This window comes from Schistocerca piceifrons, unplaced genomic scaffold (genome assembly GCF_021461385.2).
Source record: "Schistocerca piceifrons isolate TAMUIC-IGC-003096 unplaced genomic scaffold, iqSchPice1.1 HiC_scaffold_798, whole genome shotgun sequence".
NCBI classification, from domain to species: Eukaryota; Metazoa; Arthropoda; class Insecta; order Orthoptera; family Acrididae; genus Schistocerca; species Schistocerca piceifrons.
Genome location: NW_025729056.1, coordinates 64261 through 82298, shown reverse-complemented (window position 1 = coordinate 82298; position 18038 = coordinate 64261). Strand labels below are relative to the sequence as shown.

At 36.9% G+C, this 18038-nt stretch overlaps 1 protein-coding gene across 2 annotated transcripts in view; it reads right to left on the bottom strand.

Annotated features, from left to right (window-relative positions):
- Positions 1–18038, bottom strand: part of LOC124770362 (protein unc-80 homolog) — a 94557-nt gene that overhangs the window by 29685 nt on the left and 46834 nt on the right. The window contains exon 5 of one of the 2 annotated variants that reach the window (XM_047249195.1): positions 16488–16616. The exons of the other annotated variant lie outside the window; for it this stretch is intronic. Within the exon in view, the coding sequence (XP_047105151.1) occupies positions 16488–16616 (129 nt within the window). The remainder of the gene's footprint in view (positions 1–16487; positions 16617–18038) is intronic. 2 annotated transcript variants of the gene reach the window in all.

Sequence of the window (18038 nt, the reverse complement as noted above, 5' to 3'; positions counted from 1 at the left end):
TGGTGTACCTCGCTCTTGGCCACAATTTGGCAGTGGCCGCTGTTCCTTGTAGACCGCTGGTTGGTAGTCATAACAATATAAAAAGCTGTGCAATGATCGCAGCAGAGCTGGAAAATGACATGGATGCTTTCACAGGTGGCCCAGCCCCTGGTAGGTTAGGATAAACCTGTGACAGAACTGGAATAGGAAGTGCTGGGTGTGTGGACTTGGCAGGTCTTGCACCTGAGTCTTCCACGGGCATATGATCCTTGTGGCAAAAAAACTTATGAAGTCCCTGAAAATTGTTGGTTATCCACTAACCAACCAGCCAAGTGTGTTAAAGGGCCACTTCCAGGATATGGGATGGTGGGCCTACCTAGATTGAATCTGCCTCAGGGGTTCATGACGAGGGCTGATGAGCTGGCTAGCCTGAATGTGGTTTTTATGTGTGTTCCCACATACAACTAAGTGAATACTGGGCTGGTACCCATGTTCCACCTCAGATACATGCTAAGCAAACATTTATAAAACATTCTCACGCTTGAACATAGATTTACTCTAGATGCAGACAGATGGGGATACACAAATGCCGTCACATGAGGGAATGGTGGCATCAGGAAGGGCATCTAACCACCAACTACCACTGCCATTGCCTCAACCCATATAACAATGCTGATTCTACAGGAGAATAGGAAAAGGCAAAAGAGGAGGAGGAGGAAATAGATGATAATTAATGGTTGTCCACTCACTTCTAGAACTATATGAATGTTATGGAATGAATAAAAACTGTGTACTACACAATATGGTGGAGGGGGAGGGGGGAGCAAGTGAACCTTTCCTCCCTTGTGGATGCCCATGGAGGAGAGGTAAGATCAACAAAGACCACACAGCCACAGAGTAGGGTGTTCCACCTTCAGTGCCCTCCCACAGGTTCCCTAACACAGTTTCGTACCTTTTCAAGAGATTTTGGCAATAGGCTTTTGCTATGGTTTGACTGTTATAAGCATAGTCTGTTGGAACCACACCCTGGCAGTCCCAAATAACACTTAGCATCACATTGCATTGAGCATCAAATGTCAGTCAGAGCCATTTCCATTAAAACCCCACCATTTTGGCACAAAAATCCGGTGTCATTGTTTGAGCAACTAGAAAATCAATTTTTTCCAGCTCACAGTACTGCTGATAACAATATATAAAGCTATGTGGATGCCAACTTAAACGAATACATGGCTACAGAGTTGCAAGACATCTTTACCCCCACTATAAAGAACTGACATATATGTCACAATCAAACATGTGCTTACTCTTTGGTTATCACAATCTGGGATCAAATGTGTAGATCAACTTTTATGTATTGAAGCACTTGGTGACCACATGCCATTGCAGTTCATCTGATGTTTTAAAATGCTAGCATGCATTGCAGTAAATAATAACAGTCTAAAGAATATATGGCTGTTGCATTTACCTAACAACACCTCAAAAATATAGACTGTAAGTGCTCATCATCTTGACACCTGGGAAAGACAGGCAATCACATAGTAAAGAAGTTGCCATCTACAAATGGTGTTGCTGTCCCTTCTAAAACAGAAGCTGCTATATAGGCACAAATAGCTGAACTAACAACGCAAGTAGTAGAGCTTCAAGTAGAGAGTTCTTCACTCCATTTCCATGACAGCATTCTACGGGCTGAAGTAAGCACCTGCCTGTATCAACAAACCTATGTTCATACATCTGCAAACTTGGCACCACCTTACCAGTGAATTCAGTTGTGACTAGGCTGGGAAACAAACAGTCAGTAGCGATGATGACTGACTTCCAAAGAGACAGCCATTCACTATTTGTTGCAGAAGGTACAACAAATTTTCAGGTCCTAGTAGGCACGGTACTGATGTAACTTTGCATCTGTCCACCCAGCATCTTGCATTGCATGACAGAAACTAGATTACAGTCATCACTGCAAATGATCCATCCACCTGGACCTATTGATTTGTAAACTGCTGGTCACTTTTTGTATTCAGGATGACTTCAACTGGTAACTAACTGTTGTCAAAATGCGTCACCCAATTATTGGAGCAGATTTCCAATCTCTTTTCTGTCTTTCCATTTGATCTTCACTACCACTAGCTTATCAGCTCAACATCTAAATTGTTATTAGTAGCTACTTAAATATGTTGTCTTACTGCTGATTCAGATATTGAAAACTTTGTCTACTGAAGCATTTCCCTTTATAGAGCAAACAAAATTAAACACATTTCATTGTGAACATGTTCATACATATTGTTGAGTGGTATAACCTCTAATCAGAATGACATAAGATAGGACAACATAGCCAAAATATTGAAAGATGGTGGTGTTCTATCAACAATCAACAGATTTTGATAGCCACAATGTACAGTAAAGGACCACAGAAGTGTACCTAAGCAAGGCGCCAAACTAAGATATTAGTAAAAACAATGTGTAGCTTTCTCTAAACAAATTCAAAACAGGACGAAATGGTCAGAAGAGGATTCAAGTGTGTCAGACACAGGCAGTCCATCATTAATATTGCCACAAAATACCACTGATGTAAACAAAGGGGACTAGGCTGACTGGATCAGATGTGAGACTGAGGTCCTACTGATGATCAGTTTCACAATTAATTTCTATTTATTAGAAAAATAGGAGGTATTGTAATTATATCTAGTATTATCTATTGGATTAGCTTACAGTGTCAATTTTCTTGTTACAGCTTCAGTGAATTAATATAATTTTGAATGGTCAACAAACAAAATGAACTTATAGATGATTTTCATTTCATTAAGAATTGGAAGTTTCATGCAGAAGAATGAACTTTTTCGACCTTTCGTAAATAACTGTTAATTTTGTATTAGAACCAAATAAAAAGTAAAATCATCCCGCCAAGACTGTTACAAGTAATGAAAGAAAAATTAGAAATCATTTGTTAACTAGTTCAAAAAACTTCCATAAGATGTGTTTTGAGCAAAAGGGCATGCTATATATATTTGGAAATAAAACATCACTGCCCAAAAAGCATATAACCATGGAAATAGCAATAAAAAGAAATAAAACATGAAGGTGGAGAACTGTACCAATTTCATAAACTACAGTTCAATACTAAGATTTTACTGACAATCCCTTACATACCAGGAAACCCCAATAAAAAGAGTTCTTTCACTTAAAAGACAGCATTTTACAGTGCTAATTCCTGAATGTTTCACTTACTGTACTATATCTACCTAAATCTTTATGCTAATCAGTTTTAAAGCATTTTTTTTAAACAGTACCTAACACTACTTCCTTACAACAGAACCCAAATAACACTACTATGCATTATAATCTGTTTTAACTGATGCTCTAAGCATCTTGAAGCAGTGCAAATTCAATACCAGACTTTTCCTCTATATCTTCTTCTAGCAATCAGGTAACCAGAACTCATTATGTACAATAAACAAAAGCAATCTTAGCTATGCTACAATGCCCTAATCTAAGAGAAACTGCAGAAAGCCAATTGTGAGAGGAATAAAGAGAAATGCATGCATATGGAAGAAGAGGACAATGCCAAAAGTGAAGTTGTCAGGAATGAATACTGAAAATGATGTACTTGAGTTGCTGAATGTAACCACATTTTGTTTTTAGTCATGAGGATCCTAAAAGAAAAGTGAAACTGTGTGTGTGTGTGTGTGTGTGTGTGTGTGTGTGTGAGTGGCAATACAAACATTGTCAGTGATACAAGTCCAGCTCCATGAAAACTTGGATATCAGCTAACAGGATTATGATCAGCAATATCTTCTCAGAATAATTTTTACAGTCACTACTTAACTTATATCTACAACAGCACTGAGGAAAAAATATTCAGAATATTTAATACATAAAATTAAAGATACTCTACAACGGAAGTAAGTACTTTTTGTACTGTCTTTCCCTTTCTCACCTGGTCTATATTTTTTCTCCTATTGCTTTCATTTTGAATATTACTGGGTGAACTTGTTACATGTAGCAGACAATCAAACATAGGACATTCTCTCTCCTCTGTGCTACTGGTTTCTTATTGTTTGTAGCCGTATTACTATAGCACTATATACTCAAATCATAGGAATTCAAATTATGCCTATTATATCCACTGCCTTTTATTATCTGGTATTGCTCCATTCTGAAATTTATGTATTTCTGTTGATCAACAATTAGAGTGTAAAGTAGATGGTCATCACACATCTTTCAGCTTTGTTATCAAAGATCTTAAAATTATTACTCTCATTTTGCAGAACATTTATTTCTTAGTGGTATTTGTAGCTAATAATGAAATTCAATTCAGATGCACTACGATTTGTCATGTTGGTATGTTTGACATGTCTCCTGTATCTGAATCAGATGATTTAGATTATGTACGTTATGGGACAAATAAACCACAATTCACAAATTTTAGTGATCAAAATACAGTACTCATAAACAACATCTTTACCAGGGCTCAATGTAACAGCTCTGTAGCCTATTTCATAGCAAAAATATTTAATAAGGAGCTCTGTTAAAATCATATAAAGTTATTAATTCCTTTTGTATGTACCTGATTGTCTACCTTACAGGTATTAGCAGCATAATGAGTAATAGTTTCAATTGTACACAGGCACTCCGTTCACTGAATGAGGCACTACACAGAAGTCAGAATGGTGACAGAGGGAATAATAACAACAATAACAAAAAAGAAATAAAAAACTTCAGAACTTGAAAACAAGACATCTGTGATAGTAGGTAGTACAAATAAGTAACAAAATATAGTGAAGGACTGTATACTAGAGCAAGGAACTCGTTTTACAGAATAAAGAGAGTGTTTCAGAAGGAAATTATTCAATTTAATTTTCAAAATATGGAGTTTTGTCATTCATGTTTATCGGTCCTGCTGCAAATTCAAAGACCTTTCTGTACAATGGTTTAGCAATTGCAACGTAGGAGTAAATAATTTTATTGCTTAATGTTCACTGAGTGATAATTAGTATCTTTGGAATGAGTCCATATTATTAACCACAAATCTCTTCAGGGAGTATGCGTATCAGAATGTCAGAGTTAGAATCCCAGGATGTGAAAACTGGTCTGCATGAACTTCACAAACTGGAAGATTATGACTTTAAAGTTCAGTATTCTGTTTTAGATTTTTTCATTTTTTTTATGTCTGCTATGGTTTATTATTTTGATTAATATGGACATGATATTAGTATGTTTAAAGACATTAACTGTCATTATTAGGTTTCACATAATCAAGTTATGCTCGCCACTGCCATTGTCATTACAAATTTCATATAAAAGTGCTGATGTTATAACCTGATTTTATTAGCAAGGAATACTTTTGTAATGACAACAAAATAGCTGTTTCTTAAGATGTGGTTCTCGAAAGTCTGTGTCCAGTAGATAGACTGTAGTTGAATATTACTACATGAGTTAATTCTTGATTGAAGTTTGTTACATTTGAGATGAGTTGCACTAAAGTATGTAATCTTTAAATAAAAGAATAGGATCTTCCTTTAATTATTGCAAGATGAGTGTGAATAATCTATACATTATAAAGAAGTTACAGAAAACTTAGAAACATTATGTCAAAGAAACGCAGCACTGCACGCCAGTTGAATGATGTGGAAAGCCCAAAATTATGAAAATTATAATTCAGGAAATAAAGGTATATGATAATCTCCAGGTCTGAACAAACATAAAAGGTAGATAAAATCATTGTAGCACATTTTTCTTATTCTTAAATAATCTGATTGTGATTTTATCTGTAATGTGCAGTAATGTACATTATTTTAAAAGATGTGAATCAAAATAAAATTATAAAATGCAACCAGACAGACTGCCTAAAAAAGCTGATATTTGAACAACCATCTTCCTCAGTATTATTAAGGCATTAAATGTAATACAACCTGCTTGTGGTCTGCAGTTTAACCCCTTAGGAGGTTGTGCATACTACGTAAGAGAGCATGCAGGGAGAAAACTACACATTTATAATGTTTTATAGGTCCCATCAAGAAAGAGAAATTTCAGGGGTGTGAAATGAATCAATGTAAGCATTAACAGAAGACATGTATGATTTACAGTTTGAAATTTAGTCTTTATACTGTATTAACAATTATCATTATACTCTTATTGCTCTGTGAGCTTATCACACTTTAATGTGGCCTAGTAAAACACATCTAAATGTAACATAGTAATTTAGAAGGAAATCTGCTACTTTCAGCAGTAAATAGAAAGAAAAAAATTTAAAAAAATAAGCTGATTCCTTAATTGTACTAAACTATTGTCGTTTGTCTCCTGAGAGATCAACGTCGAAATGTAAGTCAAAACAAGTCACATATCCTAAGCATTATTGATATGGTTGTGATAAACTAACACAACAGAACTATTGTGCCTTATATGAAAGATATATGTGACAGATGAAATACGCTCAGAATTAAAGGTAATAATTTCAATACCAAAGAAGGCAGGTGCAGACAGATTGACTGAAGCCGACATTGGGGAGGATCAGTTGGTTTCAGAGAAATGTAGGAACATGAGCCAATACTGACCCTACAATTTATCTTGGAAGCTAGATATGAAGATAGGCAAAACCACTATTATAACATCAGCAAATTTAGTCAAAGCTTTGAAAATTTGACTGGGTTAAATTCTTTGATAAGATTGTCGAGGTGGGGTGCTTCTGTGCCTGTATGATACAGATAGGAAACTGTAGGTGCAACCACATCAAAGGGGTATCTGTGAAGAGGAAAGAAAAAAATATGGTTTCTGAAAAGGAGCAACAGCCTTTTTAGTTGGTGTAGCAGCAACAATCTGGATGACTGAGTGGTCTGGCTTGTTACACTACCCAACATAGCCTTGCTATGTTGGTAATGCAAATGACTGAAAGTAAAGATAAATCAAAGCTGTTATCTTTCCTGGAACATGCAGCTTTATTTTTTAATGATTGTCGCATCCTCTTGGGCAAAATATTCTGGAGGTAAAGTAGTCCTCTGTTTAGATACTCAGGTGGGTACTACTCAGGAAGATGATGTCATGGAGCATGGAATGCTAGATCCCTTAACTGGGTAGATTGGCTTGATTATTTAAAAAGAGAGATGAATAGCTGAAGTTGGATGTAGTGGGAATTAGTGTAGTATAGTGGCAGGAAGAACAGGACATATGGTCTGATCATCTGCGCAGGATAAATACAAAGCCAACACCCACTACAACAGTACAAGCTTGTATGCTGACTAGCTCTGAAGATGACGAGACTTCCAGAATGTATGAGTGGTAAAAGCAATTACTGAGATAGTTAAAGGAGACAAATATTTAACTGTGATGGGGGACTAGAATTCAACAGTAAGAAATGTAGAAGGTGCACATGGATTGGGGTAGGGTAATGAAAGGAGAAGCTGTTTGATACAATTTTTGCACAGAGACAGTTTAATAATTGGTAATATTTGGAATCATGCAAGAAGATTGTTTATTGGAAGAGACTTGGATACACCAGAAGGTTTCAGATTGATTATGTAATGGTAGAAGACAGATTTTAAACAGCAAAACTTTTCCAGGAGCAGATGTGGACTCTGACCATAATTTTTTGGCAATGAACTGCAAATTAAAAGTGAATAGGAAAAGTTATAGGAAATGAAAGATACAGATTGTGGATACACTGAAAGAAGCAGGGATTTTTGAGAGTTACAAAGGTAGCATCAATCAATGATTGACTGAAACAGTGAAAAGAAATACAATGGAATAAGAATGGATTGCTTTGAGAGATTAAATAAGGGAGGCAGCAGAGGATCAAAGAAGCAAAAAGAAAGGGCTCAGTAGAAGTCAGTGATGTCATGCAAGATATTGAATTTAATTGGTAAAAAGAGAAAATATAAAAATTCTGCAAATGAAGCACACAAAGGGTATACAGTTGTCCAAAAAATTAGACTGACAGAAAGTCAAAAATGGGAAAACATAAACCGCTAGATGACAAATGCAAAGTTGTATAAGCATGCATGACTTGAGGAAAGATAGATGCCACCTACAGGAAAATTAAGAGACATTTGGAGGAAAGAGAAGCACCGTATGAATATTAAGAGCTCAGTTGACAACCCCAAACTTCGGAAAGAAGGGAGGACTGAAAGGTGGAAGAAATATGTAGAGGGGCTATGTAAAGGATACAATTGTGAGTACAATATTAGAGGAATAGAAAGTAAAGTAGATGAAGAGAAGATGAGAGATATGATACTGCAAGAAGAATTTGAGAGAGCACTGAAAAACCAAAGCTGAAATAAGGCCCCTGGAGTACATGACATGCCATCAGAATTATAAAGATCCTTGGGAGAGCCAGCAATAACAAAACTATTCCAATTGGTATGTAAGATATACGAGACATGCAAAATTCCCTCGTACTTCATGAAAAATGTAATAATTCCTATTCCAAAGAAGCCTGTCATAGCAGGTGTGAATTTCACTGAATCACCAATTTCATAAGTCATGGTTGCAAAATAATGACACCTATTTTTTAAAGAAGAATTGAAAAAGTGGTAGAAGCCAACCTTGGGACAGATCAGATAATACAGAAATGCAGGAATTTGTAAGGCAGTACTGACACTTGACTTATCTTACAAGACAGGCTGATGGAAAGCAAATCTACATTTTTAGCGTTTGTAGATTTAGAGAAAGCTTTTGACAAAGTTGACTAGAATAGACTTTTACAAATTTTGAAGGTAGTAAGGATAAAATACAGATTGGAAAGTTATCTGTAACATGTTCAAAAATCAGACCACACAGATTATGTAAAATAGGGAGGGGCTACATCCCTATCTCACTTCATTCTCAACCACTGCTTCCCATTCATGTCCTACAACTTATGACATGAATGGGAAGTAGTGGTTCAGAAGGGATTGAGATAGGGTTGCAGCCCCACCCCATTTTACATAACCTGTTCACTGAACAAGAAGAATAAATGAAATCTAGAAGAAACTTGAAAAGGGAACTGAAGTTTATGAAAAAGAAATATAAACTTCAAGGTTTGCTGAGGATTCTGTAATCCTATCAGAGATGGCAAATGTGTTGGAAGATCAGCTGAATGGAATTAATAATGTCTTTTAAAGAAGTAAACCCTTTGACTGCTGGAGGTGCACGATCCGCTTGGCACACTGAGGCGCTGCGGCCTGCAGTGTCATCCGTATACCTGCGCTAATGTGGCTGACCCTCGAGCTGCCGCCTGGGGCGGATCGCCCCTCGCTGCCCCACCCGCCCTGTGCTGAATATTTCTGCAGTGACTGCGACTCTATGCGAAATATTGTGTCCTCTCACTGCTGATACAGAATACTCGTAAATGCTCTCACTAAGTAGTTCCCCTGCAGGTGAATTATTATAGAATCAAACTGTCTGGTAAAACTATTTTCCGTCACCAAGAATGATATCTTGCTTGTAGTTTTCTTGCGCTATTTTTGTAGATTATGCCGAAAGTGACGTGATTCGTTAGCTTTACATCAATAGTTTATTGTTCTTTCTTGGATACCCATTTATAATGTCTGCATTTATCTATGCATTCCTCACCGTACTAACTCAAGAACGAATAAAATGAGCCATAGATTATAGATTACTGTACGTTATTTTTGTAGTTCAAAACATCGTATTGCGTCGTTTATAGGAGAAAGCGACATACAGATCATCTTTCATATCGCACTACAACATCGGAATTTACTGTGAGCAACGGTAAGAACAATTTTACTTCACGTCGTTAAATTCGTATTCTGGTGTGATAAGAAATTTCACGTGGCCTACTGTTTGTATCACTGAATTGCCCGAATATTTGTTGCGCCTTGTAATTACCTGATTATGTGTAATTTTGTTTCTTTGACGAAATTTGTACAATACTTGTGATTGTTGCACATAAGTATTCAACAGATTTTCCAACATTTGAAAGCTGTGAAATCTCTGTCTTTTTATTAGCACATTAAATTCACTTATAGAGAAAATTCAAAGTCATGAACTGTAAATTTAGGTGTTACTTTTACACTTTGTGAATATGTTTCACATCCTTCTTTTTGATCCGGGCTTTGGACCGGCACTGCCGAAGTTAAAAACATTTTTATTTTGTTTTTCCGTTTCTTTATATATATTTCTTTCGTTTTTGAAGTTTTTTTTCTAATAGCATTATTGTATTTGTTCTATGCTGCAATTAGTAATTCTGTTTTGTGTGGTATTTATCAAAACAGGGTACGACACACAATGGTACAGCGCAACTTTTACATTCGTACCTGCTTTCTCGATGCACTTTTTGTTTCGAGCAAACAATGCATCTACGCGTTAGCGCACTTTTCTTGGCTTGCTCACTTGTTATAATGTCTCGAAAATGCCTTCCCCCAAATCTTAGAGGATTATCATCAGAAGCCCCTCCTCTGCCAGCTTTTCTGTGCTCTAACGCATACGTTTCTGTAAGTTCCCTTACCAGTGACAGATGAAACTCTGCTATCGTCATTTTACGATCTGTTAGTGATCTGTGTAGGACATGAGCATTTAAAACACACAGATCTAGAATGTGAAAAAAGAACTTTTTAAACCACTTCATTGTTTTCCGTATACATCCGACAGAGCTAAGCAGCATATCAGAATGGTCAACTGCTCCCATATTCAAGTTATAATCTACAATGCATTGTGGTTTCTTAATTTTTTCTCCAATATTCCTGTTAATCTTTCCTGTGTCAACCATTTCTGTGGTGTTACATGTGGTCAACATCCACACTTCCCTTTTGTCACACCACTTTATAGCAAGCATTGTATCAGCACACATAAATTGAATATCCCTATGTTCCAGTTTCTTCTGAAGTTTCGACATGTTGCATCTGTTCTTACGGATAGTACCACATGCGTTCGTCCCATGACTGTGAAGCCAGGCAAACAAGTCTGGGCTTGAGTACCAGTTATCGACGTAGAGGGTATGTCCACCTTCTAAATAGGGCTTCATAAGTATAGCCACTATGTCACCACTTTTCCCCAAATTGTGGAACTCGGTTTCTGTTGATGCCCCTGTATAAACAATGAAATCCAAGATGTAGCCAGTCTTACAATCACATAACACAAATGTTTTCATACCGAATCTACTCCGTTTCGATGGAATGAATTGTCTGAAAGATAAGCGTCCTTTGAATAATAACAAACTTTCATCACTGCAGAGTTTCTGATGTGGATTAAATGCACAATGGAAAGCTGTATGAACTTTATTGACAATGTTCCTAATTTTGAATAATCTGTCTCCTCCAGTATTGGCAGAGTTGTCACTGAAATGTAACATTCTCATAAGTAACAAAAAGCAGTCTCTTGACATGAGTTCACTAAAAATTGGCGTATTTAGAAGAACATCTCTGGTCCAGTATTCGCTAATTTTCAGTTTTTTCACGCGAGGCATCAGAAGACAAACAGCTATGAAACAATACATTTCTTCATATTCAATATCTTTCCACTTTGAGATTCGAGAATGCGCAGATTCGGGAGTATTCTCCTGTGTGAATAAATAAAACCGATTCGTTTCATCAGCTATATATTTCATCAGTTCTTGTGTAAAGAATAACATGAAAACTGACAGAATACTTGACTCTTTCCCTATTTGACACACGTGTCCCGACAGCGTATCATCAAATGCGTGATTAACTGGCTGAAAGTCATTTTCTTTCCAGTCAAATATATCACTAAGACATGCTTTCTTCGTAGGCGTTTCACTATCACTTTCTGATTCTTCAGATTCAGAACAACTAATATTTCTTGTTGAAACATGAGACTGCTTTGACACCCCTGCTGACGTGGACGGTTTATGAATAGAGCTTTCGGACTCTGTGGAAGAGCTATCACTTTAGTCAAAATCAAGTAGTTCACCCTCACTGTCGCTCCTCGTAAGAATCTCCATGATTTATTCCTCAGTGCAACCACGACGTCTTGCCATTTTCCTTGTAAAATACAGGATGCGAAGAACACTGATGTAAATTCCGTTGAACAGTGAACTGTAGTGCGAAGCCTAGGCTCACAACAGACAAGCTAGTGGCCAGAACTGCGAAAGGCTACTGAGACATGGGACGGGAAATCCGCTGTCTAAGTTATCTCGTCATCAGCACTCAGGTAGCGGTGCACCTATAGTCGTCATCAACACTCAGGGGCCGGCAAGCGGGGGCGACTTAACTCGCCAACAGCACTCAGGGGAAAACCGGCGGCCACAACTATACTCGTCATTAGCACCCAGGGAGCGGCACGCAGCATGCCGAGTAAACTCGTCAACAGCAGTCAAAGGGTTAAAGTTAGTAGATGAATTTTGCTATTTGGGCTGCAAAATAACTCACAATAGCAGAAACAGAAGGGACATAAAATGTAGACTGGCAAGAGCAAGAAAAGCATTTCTGAAAATGAGAAATTTGTTGACAGCAAATATTAATGTAAGTATTACGACGTCTTTCCTGAAGGCATTTGCATGGAGTCTAGCTTTGTACAGAAGTGAAATACGTATGGTAAACAGCTCAGACAAGAAGAGAATAGTCCACAATAGTATCTCCTATTGGTAGCTTAATATTTACTTGATGGCAATAGTGTTTTTCAAACAAAATAGTTATCTACTTAAACAAAGACAGAGGTCTGCTTACAGTACAGACCTACTTATGCAGCTGTACAATGAAAGCTGCTGTTTGCCATGCAGCTGATAGAAGTATTCAGTCTTGAATCTAGATAATCTGGTAACTGGACACTCCACATGCCAACCAGAGATAGCTCTTGGCAAAATTTTATTGATAATTAACGCTAATATAGAAATGAGAAGCACTTATTCAACTCCTCTGATTTTCACTAGGGAGAGAACAGGAACCCATGCAGAAATGAAAATAAATTTTCTACCCTTATCTATAAGATCATGTGCTGGTTTAATCTTGACAAATTCAGTCAGAACACTGTTTAACACTAGTTTTAAATTGCTGATTACAAACAGACCATGTTACATGAGAACGATAAGAAGATTGCATGTCAAAACATCAGTTGATGTGGATAATTTTACCCAATCTTATCCCTGTAAATTAAGTTACTTCAAAAGTGTATACATTAGGGAAAGCTTTGAGTTTGCAGATAATATTCTCTTACAGTGTGGCAGTAAATTAAGAGATGGAACAAAAGCTTCTACATGATGGTGTTCTGTGCTCTGCTAAAAGTGAATTACATGATTTAGAAGAAGTGAGACACTGCAAAATTTTTATAGGAATGCCACTCAAGCTGTCAAAAACAGGGTAGGTATTTTGTATCAGGTTGAAAAGAAAATCAAATATGAAATAAAAGATCAAAATGCCTTAAAAGCTAGGAATAACAGGAAGATTGAGTTAAAGATAAAAGGAGGTGAGTCTGCAACAGAACAAAAATGAACTGAGACAAAAAAAATGGAAAGAATATTAACAGAGAAGAAAAAATAAACAAAGAAAAATGACAGGTTAGTGACTGTATAGAGGGAGTGGGACAGGTGTGTGTGTGTGTGTGTGTGTGTGTGTGTGTGTGTGTGTGTGTGAGGGAGAGAGAGAGAGAGAGAGAGAGAGAGAGAAAGTAAATATATGAAGAGAGAGGGAGGGGAAAAGGGAATGACACAGAAATAAGTCTGATGAGGGTGAGAGGGGGTGAGGATGGAGAAGTAGTTGGGGAGAAGGGAGTGAGTAATATGCAGAGAGAGTGGCATAAACTGATTTAATCATTTGCCTCAGAATTAGTTCTCACCTTCTAGGTATTGTCCCAACTTCTAGGTATTGAAGTGTTGGTGCACAGAGTAATTCAAATCATCCTTTGTGAAACAGGCACTATGTTCCCTGGTTATGGTGTAATGGTATGTTCTCCATGTCTATGTGTAAACACTCTGATTCTGTCCATTCAAACTTATTGATAACTTTGTGGTCATTATGTGTCCTGTTTGATTATCACCAACTGTCATATATCTTCTCTGCAATTTGTAACATCTCAAGTTGTCAAATCTTGTCTGTTGTTGTCACCTGATTTTATTTTCACCTTGCACTACTATAATCTCTTTTGACTTGGTGCTGAAAATAATGTCCAAGACAATCCTTGTACATTCCTGATGCCTGCAAACTGCCCTTCTCTCTTCTACAGTGCAGTGAAACTCACTAGTCACAAAAGTAAGTGGACCTGTAATGTTTTAACTGTATGTTGGTTACTGCCACCTAGTAATAAGATGTTTCCTGGAATTAATTTGTTTTACTTACAGTTTAATTATTATTTTTGTAACTAAATAAATTACTGTAAGATGCAAACAGAGTCCTCTGATTAATAAAGATTGCCCCTAGTCAGAAAGGCACAGTGCTCTGGGTGGCATGAGGAGGAAGTAAATCAGACTTCACCATTAAACATGTTAGCAAAAATTTCATTGTGAAGACACCCATGAAATTCTTGTTATTCAATCATTTGAGGCTCAAAATAAAAAGGAAAACGTTAGCAGAGTATTCTCAGAATGCAAATGTATTAGTGGATTTAATGAAATTGCAGAGGGTAAACTGGATGTGAAAAAAATGGTTTGGACATAATCTTTTTTTGGTCAGATACAGAGTTTCTGAAAGAAAAAGACTAAACTTGAAATATAGTAGACCAAGTGATATACTTAAGAGAGGAGAAGCTGTGAGTGCAATATAGCCAAAGAAGCTGTTATAACGAAAGACAGGCAAACAGTTTATGTCAAAAGCTTGGGACTCTCCAATGATTCACATATGATTGACTCTAAGCAAAATAAAAGTCAGAAATGTTATGAGATTCCCAAGAGAGTTGCAGATTGCCACAGATGGAAGAAGACCACACTTTCTTCTACTTTCTTGTGCAAACAATCACAAAAACATTTCAAAATGCAATTACTAGTTTCAGTCAGTCAGTGGTCATTACCAAACTGCCTCAATGCACCTCCTGCAAGAGATAAAGCAAGGTTTCCATTGCCTTGTCAACATAAGTATATTTAATGCTGATAACACAATGATAACCTTCACCATATGCAGCATTTACAGTCTCATGATGACTACTGGCTAGTCAAAACTGCTAACTGCATTTTGAAATATTTTTGTGATTGATGTCACAAGAAAAAAGAGGATATTTAGTAAATCATTTAATCTCTATTGTAAATATGTAACTGCGCTCTAAAATATTTTTTGCAGTTTCTGTCACAAGGACACCCAAGAGCTGCAAGTGACAGTTGCTTTTCTCAGTTTTTGTTTGTTAATTCAGTATTTTGTGATATGGATAAATAACTGTCAGCTTAAAGAAGGAATATATCCTAATGCCACTCATATAATTTTCATCATCATAACATCTCCTGCATAGCTTATGTGGTTACCAAGAAGCAAGAAACATATAATTTATAATTATTGCCTTTGCCAGAACCATCTCCTTGAGAAGTACTGCCAGTAATTTATTTTCTAGAATTAAGTTACTGAGAAGTGTCTCAGTAAATACAAGAGTTACTCTTTTCATGCTCAGAATATAAAATGAAGGGGAGGCAATCACTTATCTATACTGGACCGATGCGTGGTGCACAGAGACACTTAACAGGAAACAGCATTCACATTACGTTTTAAGCTCTTGCTCTTTTTATAGCAAAAGTACACACATTCACACACAGATACTTAAATGTACACTCCTGTGGCCACAGTGAGTCTCATGAGAGCACAAGAGCTCGAAAGCTAATATGAATATGGTTTCCCATTACGTACATCTATGCTCCAGGCACTGGCCAGCTAAAGGCGAATGGTTGCCTTTCCCTCATTTCACGTATTGCTCCATTCAGGAACTTCCAACATTGTTATCTCTTCATACTCAGCTTCATGACATTGTAAAGTGTGTAAGACTTCTGAATTTGTGCATAAGATGCATTTCATGTACTTGTGTGGTCTTCCTTCAAGGAGTCGAGAGAGAGAGAGAGAGAGAGAGGAGAGAGAGAGAGAGAGAGAGAGAGAGAGAGAACATATGCACGTGAATGTGTGTGTTTGTGTGTGTGTGTGTGTGTGTGTGTGTGTGGCGCGCGCGCGCGCATGTGTGTCTGTCTGTTCATCCATTCTATCTGTCCAAGATAGGGGCAGAGAGAGAGAGAGAGGGTGACAGACACACACACACACCCACACCCACACACACACCCACCCACCCACCCACACACACACACACACACACGCACACACACACACACACACACACACACACACACACACACACACAGAGAGAGAGAGAGAGAGAGAGAGAGAGAGAGAGAGAGAGAGAGAGAGAGAGAGAGAGAGAGAGAGAGAGAGCGAGCGAGAGAGATATGGAGAGGGAGGGAGAGAGAGAGAGAGAGAGAGAGAGAGAGAGAGAGAGAGAGAGAGAGAGAGAGAGAGAGAACGGTGACTGTACTATACAGATAACAACATGTTTTTGATCAATGTGCATTCAGCAACATCTCAAGTACACCAGTTGCAGAGGATGTGTGGAACAAACTGGATAGTGGGAAGTGCTACAGGAATGATGGGTGACTGGACAAGAATTACCTGAAGAATGTCTAAATTCTACAGCTGACCCAAACCGAAGTTTGGATGCCTTTTGTTGAGGCAAGCTATCATCAGACTTTTGACTTGAGATTTTGTGATCATCACTAGTAGAAGAAAGCTGTGATATTTCTGAAACATCCATATTAAAAATATAGAAGACTTCAATGCTTTTAGAAAAGTTTCCATTGTATGTGATGAAGTTTTTCCTTAAAGCACATACATCATGTAAGTTAGAGAATATTTTGCTAGGAAATTTTACAAGCTAATTTTGCAGGTTTTTCAGCATAAAGTACATATCATATTCTGACATGCACCTGAAAAAGTAATTGTTTAATACATATGTCATTATTAGAAGTGTTTCCATGTATTGTTTCACATCTCTACATCATTTTACTATTTTTACTAATAAAAGTTTACAGGTTGTGTTGTGCCACTGTATCGATAAATTATAGATCATGGCACAATAAATTCTGATGCCATGCTAAAGCTGTATTAATGTAATGGATTTTCATTCTGAAACAAATTTTAAGACATAATCAAAATAAGAACAAACTGAAAATGACAGCTAAGAGAAATATATTTCTGACTGCTTGCATACATAGCACAATGCAATTTCCAAAATAGAGGATGAAGAAAATTAATAAGAGGATGAGGTAAATTAATATAGCACAAAAAATTCGATGTACTTCATATTTTACGGCTGTGGAGAAATGATGAAAAAGTTTTGGAGAAATCTCTGAGACATATAATTCAATTATGCAGCAAGCACAAAAAGCTAATCATTTGAACTACAGAACTGGGGAAGCCAGCAATGTAATCAGACTTGTCAACCTGGAAACAAAAATCCAAAAAATACCTGCAGGTTCTAGACACATATATATATATATATATAGGCATCATATGCATTTTTAGCGATGTTCATGCAACAATATCCTAAATATGATACAGCAGATGACAAGTCTTTTTTTTGTATAAAATTAGTGAAACAGAAAATAAGAAATTATTTTTAACCACTGCTATTTTCTTTTCACTTATTCTGCATCCATATCAAAGGTGTTAATTACTGATTGCTTTTTGTCTTTCCCTTTACTGAGTAGTGGTTGGCAAGTACAGTATCAGTAAAAAGAATAACTGCTATCTTTTATAACCTTTTCTCAGTTTATAGCACTGGCACCAATAATTTCATAATTTCTCACAGATGTATCTTATCCATAATGTAGTACTTGCATCTTGGCTGGTGAGGAAATCCATGGATGTGATGATGTTCTGTCCTTCTCACTGTCTCATCTGAATACTCTCTCTAAGTAACAGATGTGAACACTCACATGTACATTTAGAGCAATATCTTTATTCCCTATTGTTAACAATAACATCCTTGTTTCTACAGTCAGATACTGAATTATGATACACTCACAGTGGTTGGTCTCTCTGCTGCTGAGTTCTTTTGAAAAGAATGATTTCATTGACACATATTGGCATACACCATGAAAGACAAGCGTTTTAGTTTGAATTCTGATCTAGCATACCATGTTAATCTCTCATAACTTCTCA